We start from the raw sequence: 26,404 nt of genomic DNA on the forward strand, positions 1-26,404 counted from the left end.
GTCCACAGTCTCCCTTGGCAACTGGCAGGTCGGTATAAACCCCCGACTAGGTCAGACCTGGAGAGAACTACAGCAGAATCCCTTATCCCATACTGGAGAACTGACAGTACCTGAATGGAAGGTGGCTATGGGGAAGGGGGAAAGCCTCCTTTCAGCTTCTCTTAGCAACTGGCACATCGGTATAAACCCCCGACTACATCAGACCTGGAGAGAACTGCAGCAGACTACCTTATCCCATATGACAGGGGTCGGGAACCTTTTTCACTGATAGAGCCATGAACGCCACATATTTTAAAATGTCATTCCGTGAGAGCCATACAACAACCCGTGTATGTTATGCATTATCCAATAAAAATTTGGTGTTGTCCCGGAGGACAGCTGTGATTGACTCCAGCCACCTGCAACCATGAACATAGGTGGTAGGAAATGAATGGACTGTAATACATGAGAATGTTTTATATTTTTAACGTTATTATTTTTTTATTAAAGATTTGTCTGCAAGCCAGATGCAGCCATCAAAAAAGCCACATCTAGCTTGCGAGCCATATGTTCTTGACCCCTGCCATATGAGATAGCTAACAGGCTAAACTCCTACCCGGTTCTATGGGTGGAAACTGGGGAGAACCAAACTGAAAACACAAGGCTGGTGTGTTCCAAAAGAAAAATTTATTTAATACGCCTGGGTGCAAGCATATCAAGACAGACCAAAGTTATGTTTGTATCATGGAGGGTTAGAACAGGGTTTTTATAAGTTAGTCAGGGGTCTTGGAAAAAGTGGCTGACGTCACTGCCTCTATAGGTACAAAGTAATATTTTTTTCGTATGTGGATTGGAATGGCAACACAGTTTCTCGAGACTGTGTATCTCCCAGGTCAACTGTTTGATGGAGTCCTGGGCTAGTTCAAAAGTTCTGGGGCCAGAGGCTTCAAGTAAGCCAGTCCCCCCCTCCTCCCACAGGTTTGCAGTATCTCTGTTCCTGTGGCTAGGCTTTTACAAACAACTATTATGATTGAAACTCCCCTAATTGTCAGGTCCTTTTCCAATGTAAGTTTTCCCTGACATTTCTCCAAAGATAAACTTTTTGCTACATTTCAAAGTGAAGACCAGGAAGCCATTAAGTGAGAGAATAGCAAGCCAATTAACTGAATTTTAGTTTTAAAGAGGTGTAAACTTAAAGGCACCCTGAACCCAAACCTTACATGGCTTTTCTTAGTTGGCATTTTCTTAGTTGGGAAATTCATGTCTCTTTTGCTGTTTAATGGTTGAAAATTTTTAAAAATAAGGGGAGAAATAATGTGATAGGAACTTTTGAAATAGCATGTACAGCTTTCCCTCTAGCAAGCCCTGCGGCACAGTATAGCCTTTGGAACTCTTGGCATATTGAACTCAAAGTAGAAAGGAGTGTATCTACTCTGGCTTTAGCCATGTGTCATGAATATATTTGCTTTTAAATGAATTTCATAAAATATTAATGTAATCATACCAAACAGCAAAGTGGTGAGTTCATTAATCAGGAGTTATATTTATCCTGTGTATTTGTTTTTGTTTGTCTCCATTTATTAGTAGACAGTACATGGAGACAGGCATTTCTTTCTCAAAGTGGCAGAACTGGTTTAATGAACTGGTGTTTCTGTAATCTGTGGTAAGGTAAAGTTGTGAGTAACAGCTATATGAATAACAATGAGGAAGCAGGCAGAACAATAAAAGGAAAGCAAACATTTCAGTAGGAAGGAAAAAATAGATGGCATGTTTAGTTAGCATACAATCTAATAAAATATTTCCTACTGAAAATTAAGTTTGTAAATGGGTGAAGTAATGTTAACAATTTTTCTAAGGTGTTATACATAAGGAAGAAAATTTTTCCAAAACATAAATGGCATGCTTAACCACAGTACTCTTATTCTACAGCACAGGAACAGATTATCAGGGACCTTAAGTTCTCCCAAAACGGAAAAGAAGATCTGGACCCTTGTCTCCATCTACCTAGAGCCTGACATGGAGAAGGCTATCACAAATGTTTGAGGAATGTGGAAATGAATGCCCTAATAAGAGAATTTATTAGTTTGCATATGCATGTTTTGAATGAAAAAAAGGAGAGTTACCTATCAGGACTACCTCTTATCCCGCCAGTGTATTTATCTGTTCTGTCCTTTCATCCTTTGAAATCAATGTCATTATTTATCCCCACTTTTACCAAAAAGAAAATGAAGACACACAGATATTAAGAAAGCTTCCTCAGCCCTGGCTGGTTAGCTCAGTTGGTTAGAACATCATCCCAATAAGCCAAAGTTGTGGGTTTGATCCCCAGTCAGGGTACATAAAAGAATCAACCCATGAATAGATAAATAAGTGGAACAACAAATCAGTGTTTCTCTTTCTCTCTCCCTCCATCTTTCTCTCTAAAACTCATTAAACTGAAATTTTTTAAAAAGAAATCTTCCTCAAGTTCTCATAACTAGTGTGTAGAGGAGAATACGAATGAGAGAGTCACAGGGAGGGAAGGAAGGAGAGTGTATACACGTACATGTTGGGTGAGGTGACTATAAGGGCTCAAAATATTTTTTTCTTCAGGAAAATTGGAAAAAAAAATTTTTTTCCATATATGTTAAGAGTCTTGACATGACTGGAATACAAGAGGATGGGGAATGCCCTAAGTCTTTTGGGCTGGCTTATAATAGGGGGTGCTCATTTGTCAGTCACTGCCTATCTGCCTAGTCATAACACTCCTTCCCACCATGCCCATTGTACCTGAAATTCTGCTTTTTTTTTTTGAAGAAATTCTGCTTTTTTAAGAACCACCAATTCTCACTGCTTAAATCTACGCTTCCTTCAACATCTTAGAGAGCCACCCAGGGGATTCAGAGACACCTTGCGGACATGCTTACAGGCATTGCCCCTCACACCATTGTGTTGAGCAAAGTAAAGTTTTCAGGCATAGGACCTGCTACTACTAATGCAACTGCCCCTTCACTATTAGAACTCCTTATGTCATACTTTGTTTGCAGTTCACTGTACATTCTATAGTAGAAGGCAGGGGTGACAGGTGGGAAAATAAAGAAGTAGAATGTCTGCCCTTTTCTCAAAGAACTTGAATTTGGATATAGAGACAATATAGAAACAGTGAAGTCAGTACCACCTTTAGGCCCCAACTGTTGGGGCCACTGCTCTGGGCCCACACCTCAGGCGACCTCATTCTTTGAAATGCCTATCTTGATATTTTATAAATCCCCTTCAGTACTGAGCACTGGCCAGGCACATAGTGCAATCAGGGTAGGTGCCCCAAGTCCAGAGCAGGTCCTGTGTGGTTTTTGATCACAAGAATCACATTTGTGTAGAACTGACCAGGGCTTGCAGTGTCATCTAAGCAAGGAGCCCCAATCTCACACTGAACCTATGTGGAAACCAGTACTCATTTCTTAATTTGGAAATATTCTCCAATCTTCCACCTCACATGTGGAGTCAACTAGTTGCCCCCAAGGAACCTCAGAACTCACGCCAATGGGGTGCTCCCAGAGTCGTGCTTCCAGGAGAGTAGTAGCCTGGCAAGTAAATCACTTCAGCTCTCTGGTATGGTCATTATTTCATGATATTGCATGAGATTGTGCCAACAGAATAGTATTGATGTTGATTTGGAGTGAATCAAATTGTGTACCTATATAGACAAACCCCGCAAAAAAATATTTGTTTGGGGGCCTCTATATATCCTAGAAGCATCCCTGAAGGAAACAAAGGATAATGTAAAATAAAATAAAATTTAGTAGCAACATGTGTAGAACAAATACTTTTTAGACATAGAGTTAAGAATAAACCAGATTAATCTGGAAAGGGTTCTTCAGGAAGGTTGGGTTGTCAGCCAGGCCTGTGGTCATGGGGAGAATTTGGGGAGGCTCAAATGATTCCATACAGAGAAAACAACATGAATAAAGACACAGAAAATAGTTCTTTTTTGAGCATTTTGTGCTATGCATTATGCTAAGCACATTACAGTCTTCATTTTGTTTATTCCTCACAGCTCCCTATAAGGTACATGGAATTAATCCTCTTTTATAAATGAGGAAATGGGGGTTCAAAAGATTCATTCTGGTAAGAACATGGTTAAACTAGGACACAGATCAGCCTGATCACCCAAACTATGCTCTTAACACCATGCTATACTGCAAAAAAATAAATAAAAATAAAAAAACAAGAACTGTTACAAGGGACAGCAAGAAGCCTTGTCTAAATGGAGCAGAAGATGTGTATTGGAAACCAGTGGAAGGTAAGACCAGTAGAAAGGCACAATAATATTATGAAAGCCCTGGATGTCAAAATGAGATGTAGAGAACAATAGACAGTAGTCAAACATAATAAAAAAGCTCCATCCCAAAAGGAAAAATGTGTGAGTATAATACAATATTTAAGACTTGGTCATGCTAATAACGTTTTCTTAAATATTCTGCCTCTGTATTAGAGAGAACTTTGGTGTGGAAGCATATAGGGGAACATCCGGCCTCCATTTGACTTGACCTGGTGTCATTGATTGTCCTCTCCTTTTTTTTTAGACTTTGATCCTGCTCTTGGAATGATGACTGGGATTCCACCAATAACTCCGATGATGCCTGGCTTGGGAATTGTACCTCCTCCAATTCCACCAGATATGCCAGTAGTAAAAGAGATCATACACTGTAAAAGCTGCACACTATTCCCTCCAAATCCAAGTAATATTCTGCTTTTTCTCCACACAAGTCACAATGTTTTTTTTGTCTAAGAACACTTTCTTCTTTTTTGAAAAGAATACCCAAGGACTTCATAGATGTGTGTACAAAAACTTCCCTTAGAAAACAGAAGACAAGAAAATTTTCTCTTACTAAGCAAGGCTAAATTTTATGCTCATACCAGTAGAAAGAAATCTGTGTGCTGGTTGCCTTACAAATGATAAAACATATTTTTAATGCAATCTAGTAAGGAATTCAAGTGTGTTTGTGCAGAAGGAAGCTCCAAACACAAAATATTCAATGCTGTCATTTGCAGTCTCTCCTTTTCAGAACTGGCTTACATTCTGATGATAGCAGAAATAGAGCCTACCTGAGGCCCATAAGAATATAACTTTGGTGCCAAAAATCCTCCATTGCTACTAGCTATTCATATGTCACTCAAACTACCACTAGGTTGAACCTTCCATGAGGGCAAAGAAGAATATTGAGGCTCAAACTACTTGCAGTCATTTAGTCAATACAGTTCATATATAAGGGATCTAGGCATCTATATTGTCAGTAATTAATAAGTTTCTCCTTAGACTCTTAAAAACATCTGTCAAGATACAGTGTCCATTTTTCAGTTTAAATGCAGCAGCAATAATAATTGACTTGGCCTTTTCTCCTAGATCCATTTGGGGTTTTATTTACTTTAAATTATCAAAAGCTATATCTTCACACAACTGAAGCCTCATTAAAGCTTTTTCCATCGTTCTAGTGGTACTGGGTAGCCTACTTAAGGGACCTAGCTCTACTATGCTAAGAGATTAAAACTCTTTGTTAAGGGACACACTCAAGGGTCTGGGCCATAGATCAAATGAACTTACCTAACACAATAAACATGAACCTTTGACATATGACTTCAGACCACGATTTCATCTTCTACCTTACATAAGAATCAATTAATCGTAGAATCAGGCCCTTGCAGGGACCCAGATTCTATTTAGTACAGTCTGCTCGTAACTGAGAGGATTTTAGAATTAATCAGGGTTGGTTGAACAAATCATCTTGGCCTCTTTTGCTTGTGAAAAATGTCCTTAATACCTTGTTCCAATCTTTGAACTTGTTTGCCATCAGGGACTTCCCTCCAGACCAATAAAAAATCTAGGAATCCAACATCTCAGAGGACCAAATTAGAAGAATTATCATGTACCAGAGAATTAGGGAATGGAGAATAAGATGTTTCTAGTAGGCCCTATCTGCCAACTCGTGTGGCCATTTCTAGATTTGTATTTATTGCCCAGGTGAATGAGTGGCATTGTACCTTTGTCTCTTACCCTTAATGCCCCTGTCCCTACAAATGGGCAATGGGCTTTTCTCCCTTTCTTCTTCTGTGTTGCTTTTAGAATAAAGAAAGCTGTACATCCCTGATACTACCATTTTTCACTCGAAAAGCCGTGAATTTAGACATTGCAGTATTAAAACCTCCTGCATATATAAAGGTAGAATCCTGCTGGTTTAATCATTTATTTATCACATTATCAGCCTACAGTAGGCTTTCATAGTTTTAATTAAATCTAATCTAGCAGGATGGCTCATAACCTATAATGTCTGTGTTGGGTGCTAGAGATGATTTTGCAGTATGTTTAGTTCCTAAATTTCAAGAGTAGTCAAGATACCATATGTATAACACATAGACCTCATTGTTGAGCAGTCTTTAAATGAATGTACGGGTTAAAGAGTCTCTAACTTTTGGTAGTCTCCATTAAAGGAAACAGACATTTTTCAAATGCATTTATTTTTCCCACCTGTACCCATGCCTTCTCAGCTCTGAATTGGAAGGGCCACAGAGTGAAAGAGAAGTATTTTACCTTTACCACTCAATCCTTTAGTTCTCCAGCTTTGTTTTAAGAATGCTGACAGGGCAATTAGTACCAGTAAAGTGGTGGCTTCTGGGAAGGAACCTGGCTTTGGAATTGAATTAAAAAAAATAACACTCTTGACACAGCTTAAAGTAAACTGACATTCTGTTGCCTTTTTAGAACTTGAATTTTGTTTAAAGGGACACTCAGTTTAATTGAGTGGAGAAAGCACTAATGCAGAAGCCTCCCTTAGTTCTCTGCTAAAATCATGGTAAAAGTGCCATTCTTGTTAATAGACCCAAAACTTTGTCAAGGTGAGATGGGAAGAGCAGATGAGACAGAAAAAGCAGAAACTTGGTATGACCGAATCCCTTATCTTCCCCAGAGCCCACCAACCCTGTCTGAGAAGGCTTTGATTATAAACCCCAGAACTTACTCCTGCCTGTCTCTGATATACTCTCTTGCACTCAGTGGCCTCTCAGCAATAAGGTCATATGATTTGGGGGCTCTTTATAAACCCATCTAATCTGCTTCTTTCTTGTTGCTTCATTAGAAATTATCCTTAGCATCAATTTATTTCCCTCTCTCCCACCTGATGCTTTGTCCAGGTGCTTGTGACATGTGCAGAACCTTAAAAGTCCTGGGGCTTTCAGTAACCATAAACTCAAGAGTCCAACTCAACTCCAAATGCCTTTCGCTGATCTACTTCATGTGACTCTTCAATCCATCGTTTCTGCTTGCCATTTACCCATCCTTTAGTTAAGTTCAACTGTTTCCTGATCTCACACTCATCTCCAGCCCAACTCCAAGTCTACTCTTTCCTGGAATGCTTCCATGTGGAAGGTACTGAAAACAAAATAGTAGTTAATCATTCATCACTCTAATGCATTTCCATTTGAATATTGGGTGCTAAATCCAATGGATACATTTTAGTCCTTAAACTCCTTTATCTCTCTGCTATATTTAGTACTACTGACCCCTTCATTCTTCTTGAAACATTAGGTTATTTGAAGGTGTCAGAATGAATGGGACCACCAGAGATATTATATAGACCAAGAAGGGAAGACAACCAATCAGAGCACCCAGAAGAATTCCAACATTTCAAAATTTAAAGGAGAAGAGTAGTTTGCATTTTTATATACCTCTTAGCAGCAAAAGTCCTCAAAAGATTTAATCTTTCCAATTATTCTCCTCTCAAATCTTCTTTATATATGCTTTTGCCCAACCGCTCTATCAAAATGTCCCTTGTTTAAGGACACTAGTGACCTCACAATACTAAAACCAGTGATTGGTTCTCAATTCTCTTTCTAGTTGACCTAATAGCCATATATGATACACTTGATTACTTCTTACTTGTTGTTATACTTCCTTCTCTTAGTTTCCAGGGAAACGATTGGTTTTCCTCCCACCACACTGCTTTGTCCTTCTCAGTATCCTTTGCTTATAACCTTCCGTTCTTCCTGATTTCTTGTCATTGGAGACCCCCATGACCAAGTTCTTGTACCTGTTCTCTAACCACACTCATACCTTTGATGATCTCATCCAATTTCATGGCTGCAAAACTATCTATATGCCAATGACCCTAAATTAAATGTTTAGTTCAGACCTTGTCTCAGAACCCCAAATTTATATTCAACTCCCTACTTGGTATCTCCACTTAGATGCAAAATAGATATCTCAGCGTGATATGTTCAAAACAGAACTCCTAATCTTTGCCCCCAAACCTTTTCCACTGGTATTCTTCATCTCAGATACTGGAAGTGACATTCTTTCAGTTGCTTAGGTCAAAACTTAAGGGTCATCCTTACCTACTTTCTTTCCCTCACATTTAATCTGTTAGAAAACTCTATCAGGTCTCCCTTCAAATATAGATATCTAGAATTCTAACTACTCTCATGATTACCACTACTCTGACCCACTTTATATTCACAATTATACATTTTCTGAACTATTACAATAGCCTCCTAAATATTTTATTTTTCCCTTTCACCCTTGCCCCTTACAGTCTATTCTGAAGAGAGCAGGCCTTTTTTTAAAGCCTAAATCAGATCATGTCATTTCTCTACTCAAAACTCTTTATTGGCTCCCTATTTTACTTACAATAAAGACCAATGTTCATTTAATGCAGTGGTTCTCAACCTGTTTATTATACAATACATTTTTAAATAAAATATGTATTTCCAATGGCTTTAGGCGACCCCTGTGTTTTGGTCGTTCGACCCCCACTGGGGTCACGACCCACAGGTTGAGAACCGCTGATTTAATGCATTAGAAGGCCCTTTATGATCTTTCTTCCCTCTCCCATATTGTCTCTCTGACTTGGTATCCTACTACTCTCCTGGCCAGCACTCAATTGCAGTGCTATTATATAATAAACCCCCATGCTATTCTATGAACAAACCAGGCGGTCTTCTGTTACAGGGCCGTTGAACTAGCTCTTCCTTCTACCTGGAATGTTCTTCCTCTAAATAGCTGCATGACTAACTCATTCACTTCCTTCAAATATTTTTTCAAATGTCTATCAGTGACCCTGACAATGTATGTATTTAAAAGTACAGCCCTCCCTCCCATACTCCCAATTCTACCTACTTACCCTCTCTATTTTTATATAACATTTAGTATATTTTAACAAACTATAGAATTTATAGAATGTAAACCCCACCAAGATAGGGATTTTTGTCTGTTTTCTTTTTCACTGGCATATCGTTAGCAGTTAGAAAAGTATCTGATATAGTAAGTATTCAATAAATATTTCTAGAGTAATTGATGGTTAGATGTATAGATGGATGGATGGATAAAAAGGAGAGGTCAGAGGTCTAGAAAGAAACCAAGAGAGCTTGGAGTAATTACCCCACAGGCTTACAATCTCCAAATTGATATGTTCAGTCCATATTTCTCTTCTGAGCTTCAGATACATATAGCCAACTGACAAACAGACTTTTCTAGGTATATATACATCAAATGTACAAAAAAATGCTATTATATAATAGTTGACAAACTACCAGGTTAAAAGTCAAGAGAATTGTATTCTGCTCCCAGCTCTGTCACCAAATCTTAGCCTAGTCACATAACCTCCCTCATTCTAAGTTTACTTGTCTATGAAGTGAGGATAGTGAATTAGATTAACCTAAAGACCTCCAAGGTTTTATTCAGATCTAAAAACATGATTCTGGACATTAAAAGTGTAGCTACCACAATCATTATTCACTTAGGCAAAAGCCCCTCAAAATGTATTATGAAAAGCAAGGGGAAATTGGTAGGTTGTACATAGAGCTTTGTACTTTCAGTGGAGCAGACAGAATGGTATAATGGTTAAGTGTCCAAGCCCTGAAGTGACACACTCCTGCTTTCATATCCCAGATATCCACCACTAAATAGCCATGAGATCTTGGGTAAGTAATTTAACTCCTCTAATCTACACTAAGTAAAATCAGTTCTGGTCTTAAAATGCAATCAATCAAACTATACTGGAGCTGACTGTGCACCAGTCTTCTAAAGATGAATGGTGAGTAAGCACCCCGCTCTCATAGAAGCAACATCTCCTGACTCCCAGGAGTCAAATATATTGCAAAATAAAGCTTTCTGGAACAGTTACCCACCCCCTGGGTGGCTATCAGAGATTTACCACATTCTCAATTAGCAGTTGTCACTTGGTAGTATAAGAGGCATCATCATCTCTCCAGAAAACTCAATTTTGCCAATAAATTTTACTCCAGCTGATAGACCTTCTTTTTGGATAGGTTGCATTTTGAGTCTACCTTGAAATAGCAATACATGTGGAATAAATGGTGGAATAACATCTTCTATCTGTGTCCCAGAATGTGAGAAAGTACCCAGGACCCAGAGAACAATATTTCTTTTTCATTTTACTATCTCAAAACAAGCCTCCTTCATTCCTTTTGGTTCCTAAGAATGGGTTAAGAAAAATTTGAGGAAGTAGGTAAATTGAGAATTAATAAAGATTTGCATTCCATCTGATTATTTCCCCTCAGTTGGGATTACATTAAGATATATCTGACCTCTGATGATTGTCTCTAGGAGGCCTTCAATCTTGGGCTGTCTAATAAAATCAACTCACAGTTTTGCAGTATGTAATTTCCGGCCAGCCAGTTGAGTGATCTGTGATGCTCTTTTGAAAAGCAAGAAGCAAGTGGTTTATAGGTCCTCTGTCTTGCTCTCTGCCTCAAATATCAGCAGTGACTCTGATCTTAATGCTGATTGCCTCAACACAGCACCCCAGAGCGGATGCTTAGTTGTAATTAGAATTGCTAGAAGCTCCTCCCTTTCCATTACCAGAGATTAGAGTTCTTTATACTCCCAGTTATCTTAAATCTTTTTACATGGAAGTTTTCTTTTCCATCCAGAGTGGTGGTAGGGGTGTTTCCAAGAGCTTAGCACATTACTTGATTAATAGTTTAGCACTTTGAATTTGCTCTCCTATGGAGTTTTCATTGCTGTGCCCACATCGCTGTATTTCAGTGTGATTAGAAAATCAGGCCCAGACAACAAAGTGCTTTGAGCTGTTAATTCAAGAACAAGTACTATCCATTAAGAAAGATAGTACAGCCCATTGCCTTGCTTGGTGGCATACACACCTAAATCTCAGCAAATGCTAACAGAGGCTTTCTGCATTTACCCAAGAAAAATAAATCCCAGCATTCTTCACACTACTCTTCGTAGCTTTTATGCTTCTTTATTTATCAGTCACCATAGAAAAATCACAGCGTCTAAACAGGTGATGACTTCACAGGATTTTTAAATCCCACACAAATGAGTCAAGGGAAAGAAGAGCCTTTGTTTTTATAGTGTGACATGTAACTGCAACAGACAGTAAACACACTTTCCTTAGAGCTTCTCAATGGACCTAAAGGTAGACCTAAGTAAGCAAACTCAGATAAAATAAAAAGGTGTTTATTTGCTTCACATAAAGATTCCTTACCATCCTTTAAATATGAAATTTTAGAAGGATCCTGACACAGGATTTTATACTAAAGTTGTTGTTTTTTTATTTTAAAACATTGCTCAAACTATATGTATGCTCTTAAAAATTCTTTACCTATGTGTAGTCAATGACTTTGGTATGTTCCATGGTCAAAACCATATGTGTCTTCACAGCTGTAGATTCCTCTATCAATAAGTCATTCCTTCCCAAACCCAGTCTTATCTAAAGGTCTGGATAAAGCAAGGAGTTGGGAGCTTAGAAGCCCAGGTCTGAGCTACCACTGTACTCAATATTTGTGATAGGGCTTTAGAAAGGCCCAGTTTGATAATTAGAAAACCTGAGTTCTGTAATAATAAATAATAACACTATAATAACTACTGTTTATCGACAACCTATCAAGTGCTAGGCATTGTACCATGTGCAATATAGACAGTATCTTGCAATAAACCTTATAAGGTAAAAGACAGTGTCCCTGTTTTAAAGATTAAAAATGAGATTTTTTCAGAGGTCCTCCCACAGTCATACAGTGAGTAATTAAGTTAAGGTTTCAATCCAGGTTTAATTGCTCCAAGTTCATGTTCTTTATATTTCTATCTAACTTGATGACCTGAATGAGTCACTCAACCTTATTACTTAGCTAAGATTTTTCCTCTGTAATATGAATTTAGACCAAATCAGTGGTTTTCAATTCTAGCTACATGATAAACTTGCCTGAGGAGCTTTAGAAACAATAATGCACAGGCTTGCACCCCGTGATAATTAAATCAGATTCATGGGGTCTAAGCATTTTGGTTTATTTCTTTGACTCCCAACTTGATTCTAATGTACTTCTAGAGTTGAGAATCCTTTCCAGTTCTTAAAAACTCAGAAGCATAAGTCTAAAGAGATTCTGAACCTAATCATCCTCCTTTTGACTAAAACTATAACCTCTCCAAAGTCCATGACTAAGATATTTCAGATTCCTGCTATTGGGTTATCTTCTTTTTCCCTTTAAAATTCTCATATGGGAAAATACAGTGAGGTTTTTAAATTAGTCATTTAAATATCAAAAGAAATTTTGTAAGTTCCCTGAGTCTCTCTCCCCTTTTATTGATTAAATAGAGGGAAAGAGAGCATCATGAGAACCTGATTATTCTGAGTCACCCTGATAAGATAGTGGTAGCAAAGTGAGGAAGCTAGAGATGCTGGCACCTAAGGAAGCTCCCAGATCATCTGCTTGCCAACTAGGATAAGAGCCAAGTGTGGGCCTTGACCTAATAATCTACAAGTGAGACATTTATTTTTGTTCGTGAACTGTCATCACTGGTTGTTGAGCTCTCCAAATCTTGAGCTGAGCGAATTATTGTTCAGAGCTGAATGGAGAGAACGGATTACACAAAATAGATCATTGCAGATCCAAAACCAACACTAGAAAAACCCTTGACTGTCATGATTTGATTTGGGGAGCTGTGCACTGTAAGACTTTGCTTGGAAAATGTTTTGATACATGTAAGTAGCAACAAGGAGCTGACAGATACAACAGGTTTCATGTATAAGATGAATGAGTAGAAACCCCTTTGTTTTTTTAAAGCAGAGCCAGAATCATCTCATTAAGTATATTTTTAGTGTCTCTCCATAGCCACATTTATCTCACTTTAGTTAATTTCCCAGATGAGTTTACTTTCTCTGCTGTCATAGTTTCCTCTGAATGCTGCATGGTTGGCGCTGGACCGCAGCTCTCCATCAAGGAACTTGAGGAAGGGCTCACAAACAAAAATTAAAAAATAAAAAAGATCATTTGTACTCTGGCTGACATTGTCAATCAAATCATTCTGAGAGCTATAAATATTTTTGTAAATGTTTACCCCCTCATTATCAAATTAATCCTAAAACAGTTCTTTAAGTATAAACAGAGAATTTGGTAACTACCAACTGAATTACAGGAGCCCTTCCCTCAGGGATCCTGGTTCCAAGAATTCCTGAAACTAAGAGTTTCAACTGAGTGTGATTTTCCCCAACTAACTGTCTTCTTAATAAAAATGACTGGAAATCAAGCAGAGCTGCATTGTCACAACAAAAGTAAAGAACAAAATATAAAAACTCTGAGATGGGAAAAAAAACTGTGTCTAAGACTTTATACTGTAGTCATTATGGGCTCCAAACCAACCAATAAAAGGATTTTCAGGTTCATGCAACCAATTTGCTATGGAGCAGAAATGAGCACCTTGGGACCACATGCTTCTGGCACTAGGCAAAAGTCTGTTAGGGACAGTAAGGCTATTTCTGGGATATGTTAGGTTTCAAAGAGGCCTGTCCCAAGTGAACATTTTAATTTCAAATGCTTTTGCACTTAACACTTAGATCTTCCACCTCCTGCAACCCGAGAACGACCACCAGGATGCAAAACAGTATTTGTGGGTGGCCTGCCTGAAAATGGGACAGAGCAGATCATCGTGGAAGTGTTTGAACAGTGTGGAGAGATCATTGCTATTCGGAAGAGCAAAAAGAACTTTTGTCACATTCGCTTCGCTGAGGAGTACATGGTGGACAAAGCCCTTTATCTTTCTGGTAGGTGTTTAATCGCGAGGATTGTACCTACCAAGCACAAGGCAGAGATTTGGTCCTACTAGTACCCGCTCTTGCCCTCAGAGATATAAAGTGCATGTTAACATCCAACTTCTTCTTTTAAAGTTATTCAGTAATCCTCAATTTTCTGTGGGATAACTCCAAACTACTTACTTGTATCAGCTGATGATCTGTTTTACCTCTCAGCGTTGTCTTCCAACCCTTCCCACACATGCATGTCCCAACAACCCTAAATTAATTCGAGGCCCCAGACTGTGCCATGGTGTTTTATGCCTTCTCCTCTGACTAGAATTACCTTCTCCACCTCCATTCACCCCACACATATCTTCACACCCTAAAGCTCTAGCTCAAGCATAACCTTTTCTGGAAAGCTTTCTTTGGCTTCTGTCCTCACTCTGCCCCAGGCTTATCCGGGCCTGCCTTCCTCAATTATTCCAAAGCACCCACTACTTCCTCCTAACATGACTCCTGCAATAACATGCTACAACTTTGCCTTTCTACCTAAGTATCCTTCAGCGCAGTGTGAATTCCTTAGGGGAAAGGACTGTGGCTTATTTAACTTTGAATCCCCATTATCGAGCACATAACCTGGAACAAAAGTAAGTGCTCAGAATTGCCAATAGAAGTCAGTTAGTTATTGAACATTTGTTGACTGCTAGGCAGACAGGCTTGCAGAGAGGAAGAGAAAATTTCTGACTCCTGACTGGGGATATCAAAAAAGGTAGCATTTTGACCAAGTCTTTGTCGAAGAGCAAATTTGGATGTAAACAATGGAACATAGATACAGCATGAGCAAAGGTACAAAGGGGGTAAGTTTTTATGAACATTCAACACTTTGAATAACTTGGTTGGGTCTTTATGAGATAATAGATAATTGCTGAAAGAATTTTTGAACAAGGAAGATGGTTGTTCCTGAAATATTAATCTGACAGCCCTGTATAAAAATGAGTTAGAGGAGAGAAGAGAATAGAGAGGTCAGTAGACTCCTGTTACAATAGACGAGAGGAAAGGTAATCAGTGATTGAAAAAGTAGGCTGATAACATAGAAAAGCAGAGGAGGAGGCAGATGTGGAATCCTCTTATTAAATTTGCTAGGTGCTGTAATATCTAACTGCGAAAGATTTGACAGCATTTAGCAATGATAACAGAGTATTCCACAATAAATATTTTAATAAGAACTTAAAGGTGTTGAAAAGCCCTGGACAGTTTTACATAAAAGACAACATGCTGCTCAGGAGAAATCCATCTATACATCATTGAAATCAGCCCTCTGGTAACAATCACCTCCTGGAAATGTTCTCAAAGCTGCCAGAGGAGAGGGAATTGCATTCAGTGATATGAAAACAACTAAAGTTTTCCATATAAATGGAAGCTCACAAATGCTAGAAATCTCCTGAATAAGATGACTGTTCTCCAACATTGTAAAAAAAAAAAAAAGTTAAAACGAAGAAAACTAATTTAGAAAAAGGGCTTCAAATGTAAAAATAATTTTCTTTTCTATTGGCATTTAAACAGCTTTGGGAGCTGGCATTGTGCATAGGACATCATCCTCATAGCATCACAGTATTTTTCATGTGTTTACACAAAACTTTCCTATCATCCTCTCATTTGGTCATCTCCATAATCCTGGCAGAATAGGCAATATAATCATTAATAGCTTTATTTTTCTTATGGCTCAGATGATCAAATAAGATGAGCAGGTGTGAAAGTGCATTTTAAACTGTAAAACGCCCTCACAAAGTTTGCTTATGAAATATATATATATGCTTCTTCCAAAAAAGAATGTGGCAGTTTGTGTTGCCAGACATTAATCTTTATATTGATGAACTCTATTCAGATCTTTAAAGTTCTTTCTGTGTGTAGTTTTTTTGTTCCATTACCTGCAATGTAAACTCTGTCTTCCATAGTCTCCCTGGATTCCCAGCTTGTTCTCCTGAGCTCAGGGACATCACTGTGTTTTCCCAGAGTCCCCCTCCCTGTGCTGAAGCCTGGAAGCTATGTCCAGACAATAACCTGGGAAAATCACCGGGATCATTTCATTTACTTTTTGTCTCTCAGTGATCTCTGTCTTCATTGCCCAATGTTCGAAGTCTTACAAACCACTGTTTCAAATATTTTGCCCATGTTTTTAGTTGCTTAAGGAAGGAATTATGCTACAAACTTGTGCTCAGAATAAAATGTGGCAAACATGTATAGAAATAGCTAGTTTACCCTGGGCTTGCTTGGTCAAGGCACATATGGGAGTTGATGCTTCCAGCTCCTCCCCTTCTCTCTCTCTGTCTCTCTCTCCTCTCTCTCTCTCTCTCCCACTCTCTCTCCTCTCTAGAAACAAATAAATAAAATAATAAAAAAACTGTATAAAAAAAGAAATCTGCCTGACGTGTGGTGGCGCAGTGGATAAAGCGTCGTCCTGGAAATGCTGAGGCCGCCGGTTCGAAACCCTGGGCTTGCCTGTTCAAGGCACATATGGGAGTTGATGCTTCCAGCTCCTCCCCCCTGTCTCTCTCTCTCCTCTCTAAAATGAATTTAAAAAAAAGAAGAAATAGCTAGTTCAGCTTCTAAAACTTTAACAGTTAGTAAAACTAATTTTATCCATTTTTTGTTATTGTTCTTAATTGAATTAACTTTGGTAGTACAACTGGCACAAACAGTGGAGGTTTGGACTTAAATCCTGGTTTCCTGAATCCTACTCCTATACCATTATATTATAAACACACTATCTTTTTTTTTTAAGGATCCCAAGATATATGTAACCTGATTCACTTCCCACTTTATCATATCTACTTTCTGTTGCCCAAAAAATTGATTCAGAGTCACCAAATACATCTTAAGAAACAATTTTTGGGATTGAAATACCAAGTTGATGCACTTAAAATTTTGTTAATAGGGTAGATCTCATGTTAAATACTCTTACCACAATAAAATAATTATTTGTTCTTTAAAAATAAATAAATTTTATTAAAATTCTTTGTGGTGGTGTGAGTAAAATTGTTGAAATTATTCAAAAGCACTACAGTTTCAGGCCAGCTTTTCCATTCTTCTCAGTCCATGATGCTGTATAAGACTCATTCTCTTTATTTTTATATTTTTAATTAGGTGAGAGGTAGGGAGGCAGATAAAAACTCCTGCATTCACCTCAACTGGGATCCACCCGGCAAGCCCCCTACCAGGTGATGCTCTGCCTGTGTAGGCCACTGCTCTGTTGCTCAGCAACCAAGCTATTTTAGCACCAGAGGTAAGGCCATGAAGCCATCATCAGCACCTAGGGCCAACTTTGTTCCAACCATTGGAGCCATGGCTGCAGGACAGGAAGAGAGAGAGAAAGAGAGAGAGAGAGAAGGGGGGGAGAAGCTTATGGTTGCTTCTTCTGTGTGCCCTGACCAGGAATGAAACCTGGGATTTCCACACGCAGGCCAACTCTACTGCTGAGCCAACCTGCCATGGCCTCATTCTTTTTTTAACTGAATATATTTGACATGTAACCTTGTATAAGTTTAATGTATGCAATGTGTTACTTTGATACATTAATATATTGTATTGTGATTGCTGATGTAGCAATATTTATTACCTTACATAATTACAGCACAATTTATTGTCTATATTCATTATACTGTGCATTAGATCTCTATGGCTTATTTACTACTTGTTACCACTTTGTACCCTAAAACAACATTACTCTTATGCCCCCTTTTTTCACCCCCTGGAAGCCATCATTTTACTCTCTTATTTTACAGGTTTAACTTTTTTATATTCTACATATAAATGATGTCATTCCACATATAAGTACTTGTCATTCTCTGTTTGACTTATCTCACTTAGCATAATGTGCTGTGGGTTTATCCATGTTGTCACAAATGAGAGCATATCTTCCCTTCTCACAACTGATTAATCTTTCATTGTATCAAAGTACCACATCATTTTTTTCCTTTCATACACTGATGGGCATTTGGGTTGTTTCTATATCTTGACTATTGTGAATAAACATGGGAGTGCATATTTCTCATCAAAACCCTGTTAATATACCCAGGAGTGGAATTGCTAGATAGTATGGTAGATCCATTTTTAATTTTTTTATGAACTTCCAAATTCTTTTACATTGTGATTGGACAACTTTACATTCCTACGAACAACATATAAGGTTTCCCTTTTCTCCACATCCTTGCCAGCACCTGTTGTCACTTGTCTTCTTGATGATAGCCATTCTGACAGGTGTGAGGTGGTATCTCATTGTGGTTTTGATTTGCATTTTCCTAATGATTAAGTATGTTAAACATCTTCTCATGTTTCTGTTGGCCATTTTGATGCCTTCTTTGGGGAATTCTCTATTTAGTTCTGCCCATTTTCTAATCAGGTTTTATTCTTGTTGAGTTGATTGAGTTCTTTCCATATTTTGAATATTAACCTCTTATCAGATATATGGTTTGCAATTTTTTTCTCCCATTCTGTAAGTTGTCTTTTGTTGTTGTTGTTATTCTAAGTTTGATGTAGTGCAGTTTGTTGATTCTTTTGTTGTTGTAGTTATTTATTCCTTTGGTATTATAATACTCATTCTTGATACTATTATCCACAGAGCCTCCCTGTGCCAGAGGTAAGATTGCAGATGATAGAATGGAACTCCTACAAACAAGACTGACCCAACCCATGGAATAGTAAACTGTTATCAGAGTTGAGAATATAATGCAAGTCTTTTGATAGTTCACCGTGTTAGTAGTGAGGAGAGGATTTGGGTTATGTGGCACTTTAAACTGCTGCACCTGCATTTGCAGCACTAAACTTGGAAAGGCACTTACATACAATTGCTCACTTACTGGGCTACTCTCGTATTCTTCTGTCTCCCTCTTGTGCACTTAGGTTACCGCATTCGCTTGGGCTCTAGCACCGATAAGAAGGACACAGGCAGGCTCCACGTTGATTTTGCACAGGCTCGAGATGACCTGTATGAGTGGGAATGCAAACAGCGTATGCTAGCAAGAGAGGAGCGCCACCGTAGACGGATAGAAGAAGAAAGATTACGCCCACCATCTCCACCCCCAGTGGTCCACTATTCAGATCATGAATGCAGCATTGTTGCTGAAAAACTAAAAGGTATAGAAAGCATTCAAGCTTTGTGTTTAAAATAACTCTTTCTTTGGGGAAATTTAATAAATATATTTGTAGTTTTGGCAGTTATCCTTTGAGTTTTCCATTAATCGATTCTAAACATTTCTTGTGTTAGAGTCTTACAGATAGAGAATTGTACCTAGTAATTCAAAAACCAGAATATCTCTCTGACTTGTGTCTCTGTTCCTTTGCTATCTCAAGGGATGGCATTTTTCTCTCAACACATCAGGTTTCTAAAAAAAATGTTTTTTCCACTTTCTTTTTTTATTTTGAAATTAAATTTAATGGGGTGACAGTGATCAATAAGAGTACATAGGTTTCAGGTGAAGATCCCTATAACATGATGTGTCCCACTTTCCACATCAGAAAATTTTAACTGTAATCCATGACTCAGGACAAGTAAACACTTCTCTTTTATCATGGATAACAAGTTAGTTTTGAAGTATAAATAGAAATAAATTAGAATGATAGAACTTAATATGACCCTGGAAAACCCTGATAAAAATCTCCATTTTATAGATAATAAAACAAAGGACCCAAGAGTAGTCACAGTGTATATTTTTCTTCAATTACTGAGAGACTTAACTACCAAGTAAAAAATGACTTATTTAATCACTTAAAATGATCAGTTTATTTCACACAGTATCCATGGAGACTTCTAGATATTGCTAAATGAGACTGTTCCCCTTTAGTTTTGATTTCTGTTTCTTTTGCTTGACTCTTAGAACTATTTTGCTAATTTAACATTAGTTACTCAGCCTAGTCTCCTATGGTAGTAGCACAAATTCAGCCTTTTTCATTCTTTGGAGTATGGTTGATTATATTAAATGAATGCTGGTTTCCATTGATCTTACTGATGACACTAATCTAGCTCTAATGGTATTAATTACCCCTGCTTTATGTGCTCTAGGCTCTGGCAAGATGTTGCTAGTTCCACTTTCAACAGGTCTCATTCACCAAATTTGTTTGTACCATATAGCTTAAGGCAGTGATTTTCAAGCTGTGTGCCTCAAGAATTTTTAAAACATGCAATACCTGACTATTTATTCAGGGGCACTGACCTCTTTTCCCTTAGATTACCAAATAAAAAAATGACAACAGCCAACACAACAGTAGCAGTCCAGTGGGAATGAATGAAAATTATGCCTATTTTTTTTTTTTTGTCAGGCCAGGAAAGTATGTATTGTTTGGTTACAGAATTTTAGTAATTAGTTTAGGTATGCCATGAGATGAAAAAGGTTAAAAATTGCTGACATAAACAATCACACATTTAAGAAATTCTTTATTTGGATTGATTTTGTCTTCCTGTAAGAGAAAAACAGAAAACGTAGAATTTAGAATAGAGACACAATACTCTGGTTTCTCTACAGATCACATAAATCTTTCACCTTATACTAGGATAGAGACACAGAAATAATGGGACACTTTGAAAAACTGGAAAGGCTGAAAGCATTGGTAAGATGCCAGTCCAAGACTGACCTGTTCACATGGTACCACGCTGGTCAGTTTGAATTTTTTTTTAATGAATTTGCTGGTCAAGTGGATCTCGAGCATAAAGCAAACATTAAAAGACTATATGCACGTAGTGAAATTAAAAGCTGCTGTAAAGGGAAGGCTGGCCTCTCATATATTTACACTGAGAAAAGGCAATAAGCAAGATTCACAATGCAGTTGGAGATATTTCCACTGGACATACAGGCTTCTGGCCAGAGAGAGTTGTGGAACCCCAGAACAGAATTTCAGTAGAATACTAATGGACTCTCCCTCTCAGGAATTTTTAATAGAAGAATGCATAAGTGGCTATCTCAGGAAGCTGGACCAGAAGCTTTGAAAGAACTCTGCTACTATTTTAATATTAGAGAATAACTCCTAACTACCTATAGAAATCTACTTGGAGGCTTCCTCAGGCAAGCTAAACAGGATGTGAAGAAATGTAGAAAATAGAATGAATTACATCTTAGTAGAATGTGCCTGGGACTGAGTGGAAGACCTGCGGCTGTGGATTGAATGCAGGAGTGATGTTATGAAAGGTCAAAAATGTGTTTATTCCAGGCGTCTACGGCCATACCGCCCTGAACGCGCCTGATCTCGTCTGATCTCAGAAGCTTAGCAGGGTCGGGCCTGGTTAGTACTTGGACGGGAGAAAAATGTGTTTATTCCTAAAGAATGACCCATTTAACTCAGTAAGGCTCCTTCCCACACTATAATCCCAGGTCACGGAAAAACTTACTATCTAATTCAAGCTGGACTTTTCCTTATTAAAAACTAGGACTGTAGCCTGACCAGGCAGTGGTGCAGTGGATAGAGCATCAGACTGGGACACAGAGGACCCAGGTTTGAAACCCTGAGGTTGGCGGCTTGAGTGCAGGCTCATCCAGCTTGAGCACAGGATCATAGACACGACCCTGTGATCGCTGGCTTGAGCCCAAAGGTTTCTGGCTTGAAGCCAAAGGTCGCTGGCTTGAGCAAGAGGTCACTCACTCTGCTATAGCACACACACACACCCCCATCAAGGCACATATGAGAAAGCAATCAATGAGCAACTAAGGTACCACAACAAAGAATTGATGCTTCTCATCTCTCTCCTTCCTGGCTGTCTGTCCCTATCTGTCCATCTGTCCCTTTCTGTGTCTCTATCACTAAAAACAACAAGCTAGGATTGTAGAATTCTGAAGTTCTCTCACTGCTCATTCATACATTACACATGTGCACACACACACACACAATCAGAGACATAAACAAATTTGCAATCTGTGAAAACTATCAGTAAAGAAAACTTGTATAAGGAAAAAATAAACAATTATCTCTCTGAAGATTGTGCCTCAACTAAAGCAACGTAACATATGTTACGAACTTTCTCTTCTGCCTGCCTGCCTGTGCCCGTTGCCTGTGTGCACAGGAGTCTGCAAGCATGACTCCTCATCCTCAGCAGTTCTTAAACAGCAACTGCCAAAAAAGTCATGGCGGCCTCCTTGTCAGCATGATTGGAAAACAGATCAAGATTTGGTTACTTTCAGTGATTCTAAAAATAAATTCTTTTTTTCAGATGACTCCAAATTCTCAGAAGCCGTGCAGACCTTGCTCACTTGGATCGAGCGAGGAGAGGTGAACCGTCGCAGCGCCAACAACTTCTACTCCATGATCCAGTCGGCCAACAGCCACATCCGCCGCCTGGTGAATGAGAAAGCTGCCCATGAGAAAGACATGGAAGAAGCAAAGGAAAAGTTCAAGCAGGCCCTTTCTGGAATTCTCATTCAATGTGAGTGCAGGTCTGCTGAAAAGATGATAGGGCATTTCACTTAGTCACCATTTTTTGCACACAGGAGCAAGGCGCACAAAGCCATTCTGGAGCAAGGGAAAGAAGGCTTCTTTCATTGCTTTGGGCTATCCTTTACATTGCTGGATGCCTGAGCTCCAATCTCACAGGACATATGTGGGGACCTCCTATGTTCATTTTCTCTGGAATAACCACTTCAGCTACTTAGAAACAAACACTGACACAGACCACAATATTGTGCTTCTACTTTGGTTTGTTCTTAAGTCACAAGCAGGCTCATGCCTCAGTAAAAGTTGGGGATTTCGTTGCTGAACTGATAATGTAGCATCAACATTTGGAAGACCTGCATCATTATTATCACATAATATACTTTTTAGGTACTCAATTTTCGTAATCAATTTAATCATATTTCCCAAGGTGATTGAATTAAAGCCAAATTTGCTACTTCTTTTATTTTTAGTTTCCTTTCTTCTACATTTTCTTTGCTGGATGTCATAGACACTGGGACAGGATGTGAAGTCACTAAAATGGGCATTTTCCAAAAAGAAGTACCACTGTGAACATACCCAAAGTCTCTTAAATGAAACAGATTAGAAAAATTCTCAAGTAATGTTTTACTTCACTATACTGTACTCATATTTTTTTTTTTCCGGAAGTGAGAAGCAGGGAGTCAGAGACAGACTTCCGCATGTGCCTGACTGGGATCCACCTAGCAACCCCACTAGGGACAATGCTCTGCCCATCTGGGGCGCTGCTCCACTGCAACTAGAGCCATTCTAGCACCTGAGGCAGAGGCCGTGGAGCCATCTTCAGCCCCTGGGCCAACTTAGCTCTAATGGAGCCTTGGCTGTTGGAGTAGAAGAGAGACACAGAGAGAAAGGGAGAGAGGGAGGGTGGAGAAGCAGATGAGCGCTTCTCCTGTGTGCTCTGGCCAGGAATCAAACCTGGGACTTCCACAATGTGGGCCGATGTTCTACTGCTGAGCCAACCGACAAGGACCTGTACTCATATCTTTTGAGTAAGGAACTGTACTTGCCTTAAGAATAAGGGTGCAGCTTTATGATTTTGCTTTTAAACAGTGATGGCCCACTTTTCTCATATTTGACTTCCCATACTTGACTCATATGTAATTGAAATTAAAGAGTTGTTTCATTTTCCATTTTTATTTTGAAAATATACATAGACATAGAATCCAGGAGGAGAAAGCACACGTTTCTAGGACTAAAGAATATAGAAAAAGAGAAGAGCAAATACCATGGGAATATAAATTCTAAATCATTAGCACACAGGCTACAAAGTGTCTTGTACAGAAAGAAATAGCAACCTCTGGGTTTTCTCACTGTGAACACCCAGCCAGGCAGAGGCTCTTGTCCTTTACGTTCCCCCAAACTGTCATATCTAAGTTTCCCTTCTTTTACCTGGTTATGATAAGCCCCAGAATATTTATATATATTTCCCCTTTTGACATTTTAAGAGACCCTGAAAAATACTATCTAGGATAACACTTACACATTATTCTTTCATAAAACTTATGTTTCTCTAGTTAATGAGCCTTTCCAGATAGACGTGTGTGTGTGTGTGTGTGTGTGTGTGTGAGAGAGAGAGAGAGAGAGAGAGAGCAGACAGACAGGAAGGGAGAGAGAGTGCAGACAGACAGGAAGGGAGAGAGATGAGAAGCATCAACTCATAGTTGCAGCACTTGAGTTGTTCATTGATTGCTTCCTCATATGTGCCTTGACCAGGGACTCCAGCTGAGCCAGTGACCCTTGCTCAAGCCAGCAATCTAGGGCTCAAGCCAGCAACCTTGGGCTTCAAACCAGTGATCTTTGGGCTCAAGCCAGTGACTGTGGGGTTATGTTTATGATCCCATTATCAAGCTGGCAATCCCATGCTCAAGCCAGCAACACCACACGCAAGCTGGTGAGCCCTTGCTCAAGCCGAATGAGCCTGCACTGAAGCCAGATGAGCCTACTCTCAAACCAGCAATCTCAGGGTTCTGAACCTGGGTTCTCAGCATCCCAGGTCGATGCTCTGTCCATTGCGCCATGACCTGGTCAGGCTATCCAGATAAACTAAAAATGGATTCCATCCATCTTAGGTTTTTATTTGATGCTCCTGGTTAAACATATTTCAGAATAGTAAAAAGATGAATTATGTTACAGTGAAACATCCAAGCTCATTTTAGAGGGCTAGTTTATGGAAGAAGCAGGTGGTCAAAAAGAGCTGGTATAGTTCATGCTTGCCACCACGCTATGTGAAATCAGCAGCACTAAATCACATTCCCCAGGAGCCTTGCTTCTCCTGCCTGAATGGATACAAACTGCCTATATTAAAACTGTCACCTATCACCTCAAACCTTATGAAATTTCCTTTTCTCCTTCTGTATATTGATATATCTGCCTTTAAGATCCCTTTAATTATGGTACCCGAACATAGCCTTTTCCAAATACAACCATAGCCTAGTAGTGTCATATAAGAAGATGCAACAAGACTGACGCTTCTCTTATTTCTTTTTTCCTCTCTTTTGCCATCCCTGGATGATACTCTGGCCTGATCCAACTGCTTATCTGATGATGCAGTTGAGCAGATAGTTGCTGTATATCATTCTGCCTCCAAACAAAAGGCATGGGACCACTTCACAAAGGCCCAGCGCAAAAACATCAGTGTTTGGTGCAAACAAGCTGAGGTTGGTAACTTTTTTACTCTGGTAGCCCCTGAGGGGGACAGTTCTTTAACAAGTTATTGATATGGAATTTAGCCAGAATTAAACAGTGCCAAACTCCCATGGTCACACAGGCCTTAATGAAACACTAAGAAATGTTCTGTATGTGTGCAAACCTGTCACCGTGTCCAGGCCACCCACCTGCTGCCAAAAGGATGATAAATGTGCACATCCAGCTGGATGGAAACTTTAGCTGTGAGAATTTAGCTATAATGGAAATTATAGCTGTGATAATTATAAGTTTACTTCTCTAAGCTAGCTGGTCTTAGAGTACAACAATAATTACTGACCTGTGCCTTCAGTGTTAGTATTATTAAGGCTGTCTCACATTTATTAGAGCATCTTGACAGTTGAGGCTGTAAGCTACCCGGTGTTGCATTGAAACATTAAAATTTCTGAGCTTCTTTTATCAAACCTGCTCACCCATCTTTATGGGTGTCAGCTTTAAAGATAAAAGAGGACTCTGATTTCAGACTAAGGTTGACACATACCTCTCTGCTTGTGCTGAAGTGACATTTTAGTATAACACTGGAATATGCCTGATGTGGTTAGGTTGGTATTCTGAATCCAGGATTAAAAACTGAGATGGCAAGTTTGTTTTCACTGATGTGTCTTTGGAACTATGTTACATATATCTCTAGTTCATCTGTTCCTGTGGGCAGCTTCATTACCCAGCCCCGCCATGTTAGATCTATGAATGCAGCAACTTTTTCAACTTCACTTCTGAGTCCTCCTTGCCAGTATGATAATAGTTTCATTATATATATATATATATATATATATATATATATATATATATATATATATATATATCAATGTAGGCTGTCATGTTTCTTAACATTTAGATAACATTTATAAGGTGTTTACATTTTATAAAGCATTTCACATTGGCTATCTCACCTACCTCCCAACAGATATGTAGTTGGAAAGAACACTGGACTTAGATTCAGACATGAATCGAAATCTCAGCTCTGACACATTATAGCTGTGTGACTTTGAGCCAGTCAACCTTTCTCAGTCTCTATTTCTTTACCTGTAAATTGGAGTTAATAACAAAACCAGTCTTACAGGATTAAATGAGATGACAGATGTGTAGATAGCTTGAAAATGGAAATGCTTTATAAATGATAAATAGTATTATTTCCATTCATCATTACCAACTCCATAAAGAAAGGCTAATAAGTAGGTACAGTTTCCATATTTTATGTGAGAAAACTGAAAAGGTTAAGTGATGAACACAAAATTATACAGATAATAAGTAGT

At 38.8% G+C, this 26,404-nt stretch overlaps 1 protein-coding gene across 8 annotated transcripts in view; it reads left to right on the top strand.

Moving 5' to 3' along the window:
• Nucleotides 1-26,404, top strand: part of ENOX2 (ecto-NOX disulfide-thiol exchanger 2) — a 396,229-nt gene that overhangs the window by 300,461 nt on the left and 69,364 nt on the right. For all 8 annotated transcript variants that reach the window (XM_066249139.1, XM_066249140.1, XM_066249141.1 and 5 more), the window contains 5 exons: nt 4,542-4,697; nt 13,818-14,024; nt 18,894-19,127; nt 22,189-22,401; nt 24,999-25,105. In XM_066249139.1, the coding sequence (XP_066105236.1) occupies nt 4,542-4,697; nt 13,818-14,024; nt 18,894-19,127; nt 22,189-22,401; nt 24,999-25,105 (917 nt within the window). The remainder of the gene's footprint in view (nt 1-4,541; nt 4,698-13,817; nt 14,025-18,893; nt 19,128-22,188; nt 22,402-24,998; nt 25,106-26,404) is intronic.

Source organism: Saccopteryx bilineata, chromosome X (assembly GCF_036850765.1).
Source record: "Saccopteryx bilineata isolate mSacBil1 chromosome X, mSacBil1_pri_phased_curated, whole genome shotgun sequence".
Lineage (NCBI taxonomy): Eukaryota > Metazoa > Chordata > Mammalia > Chiroptera > Emballonuridae > Saccopteryx > Saccopteryx bilineata.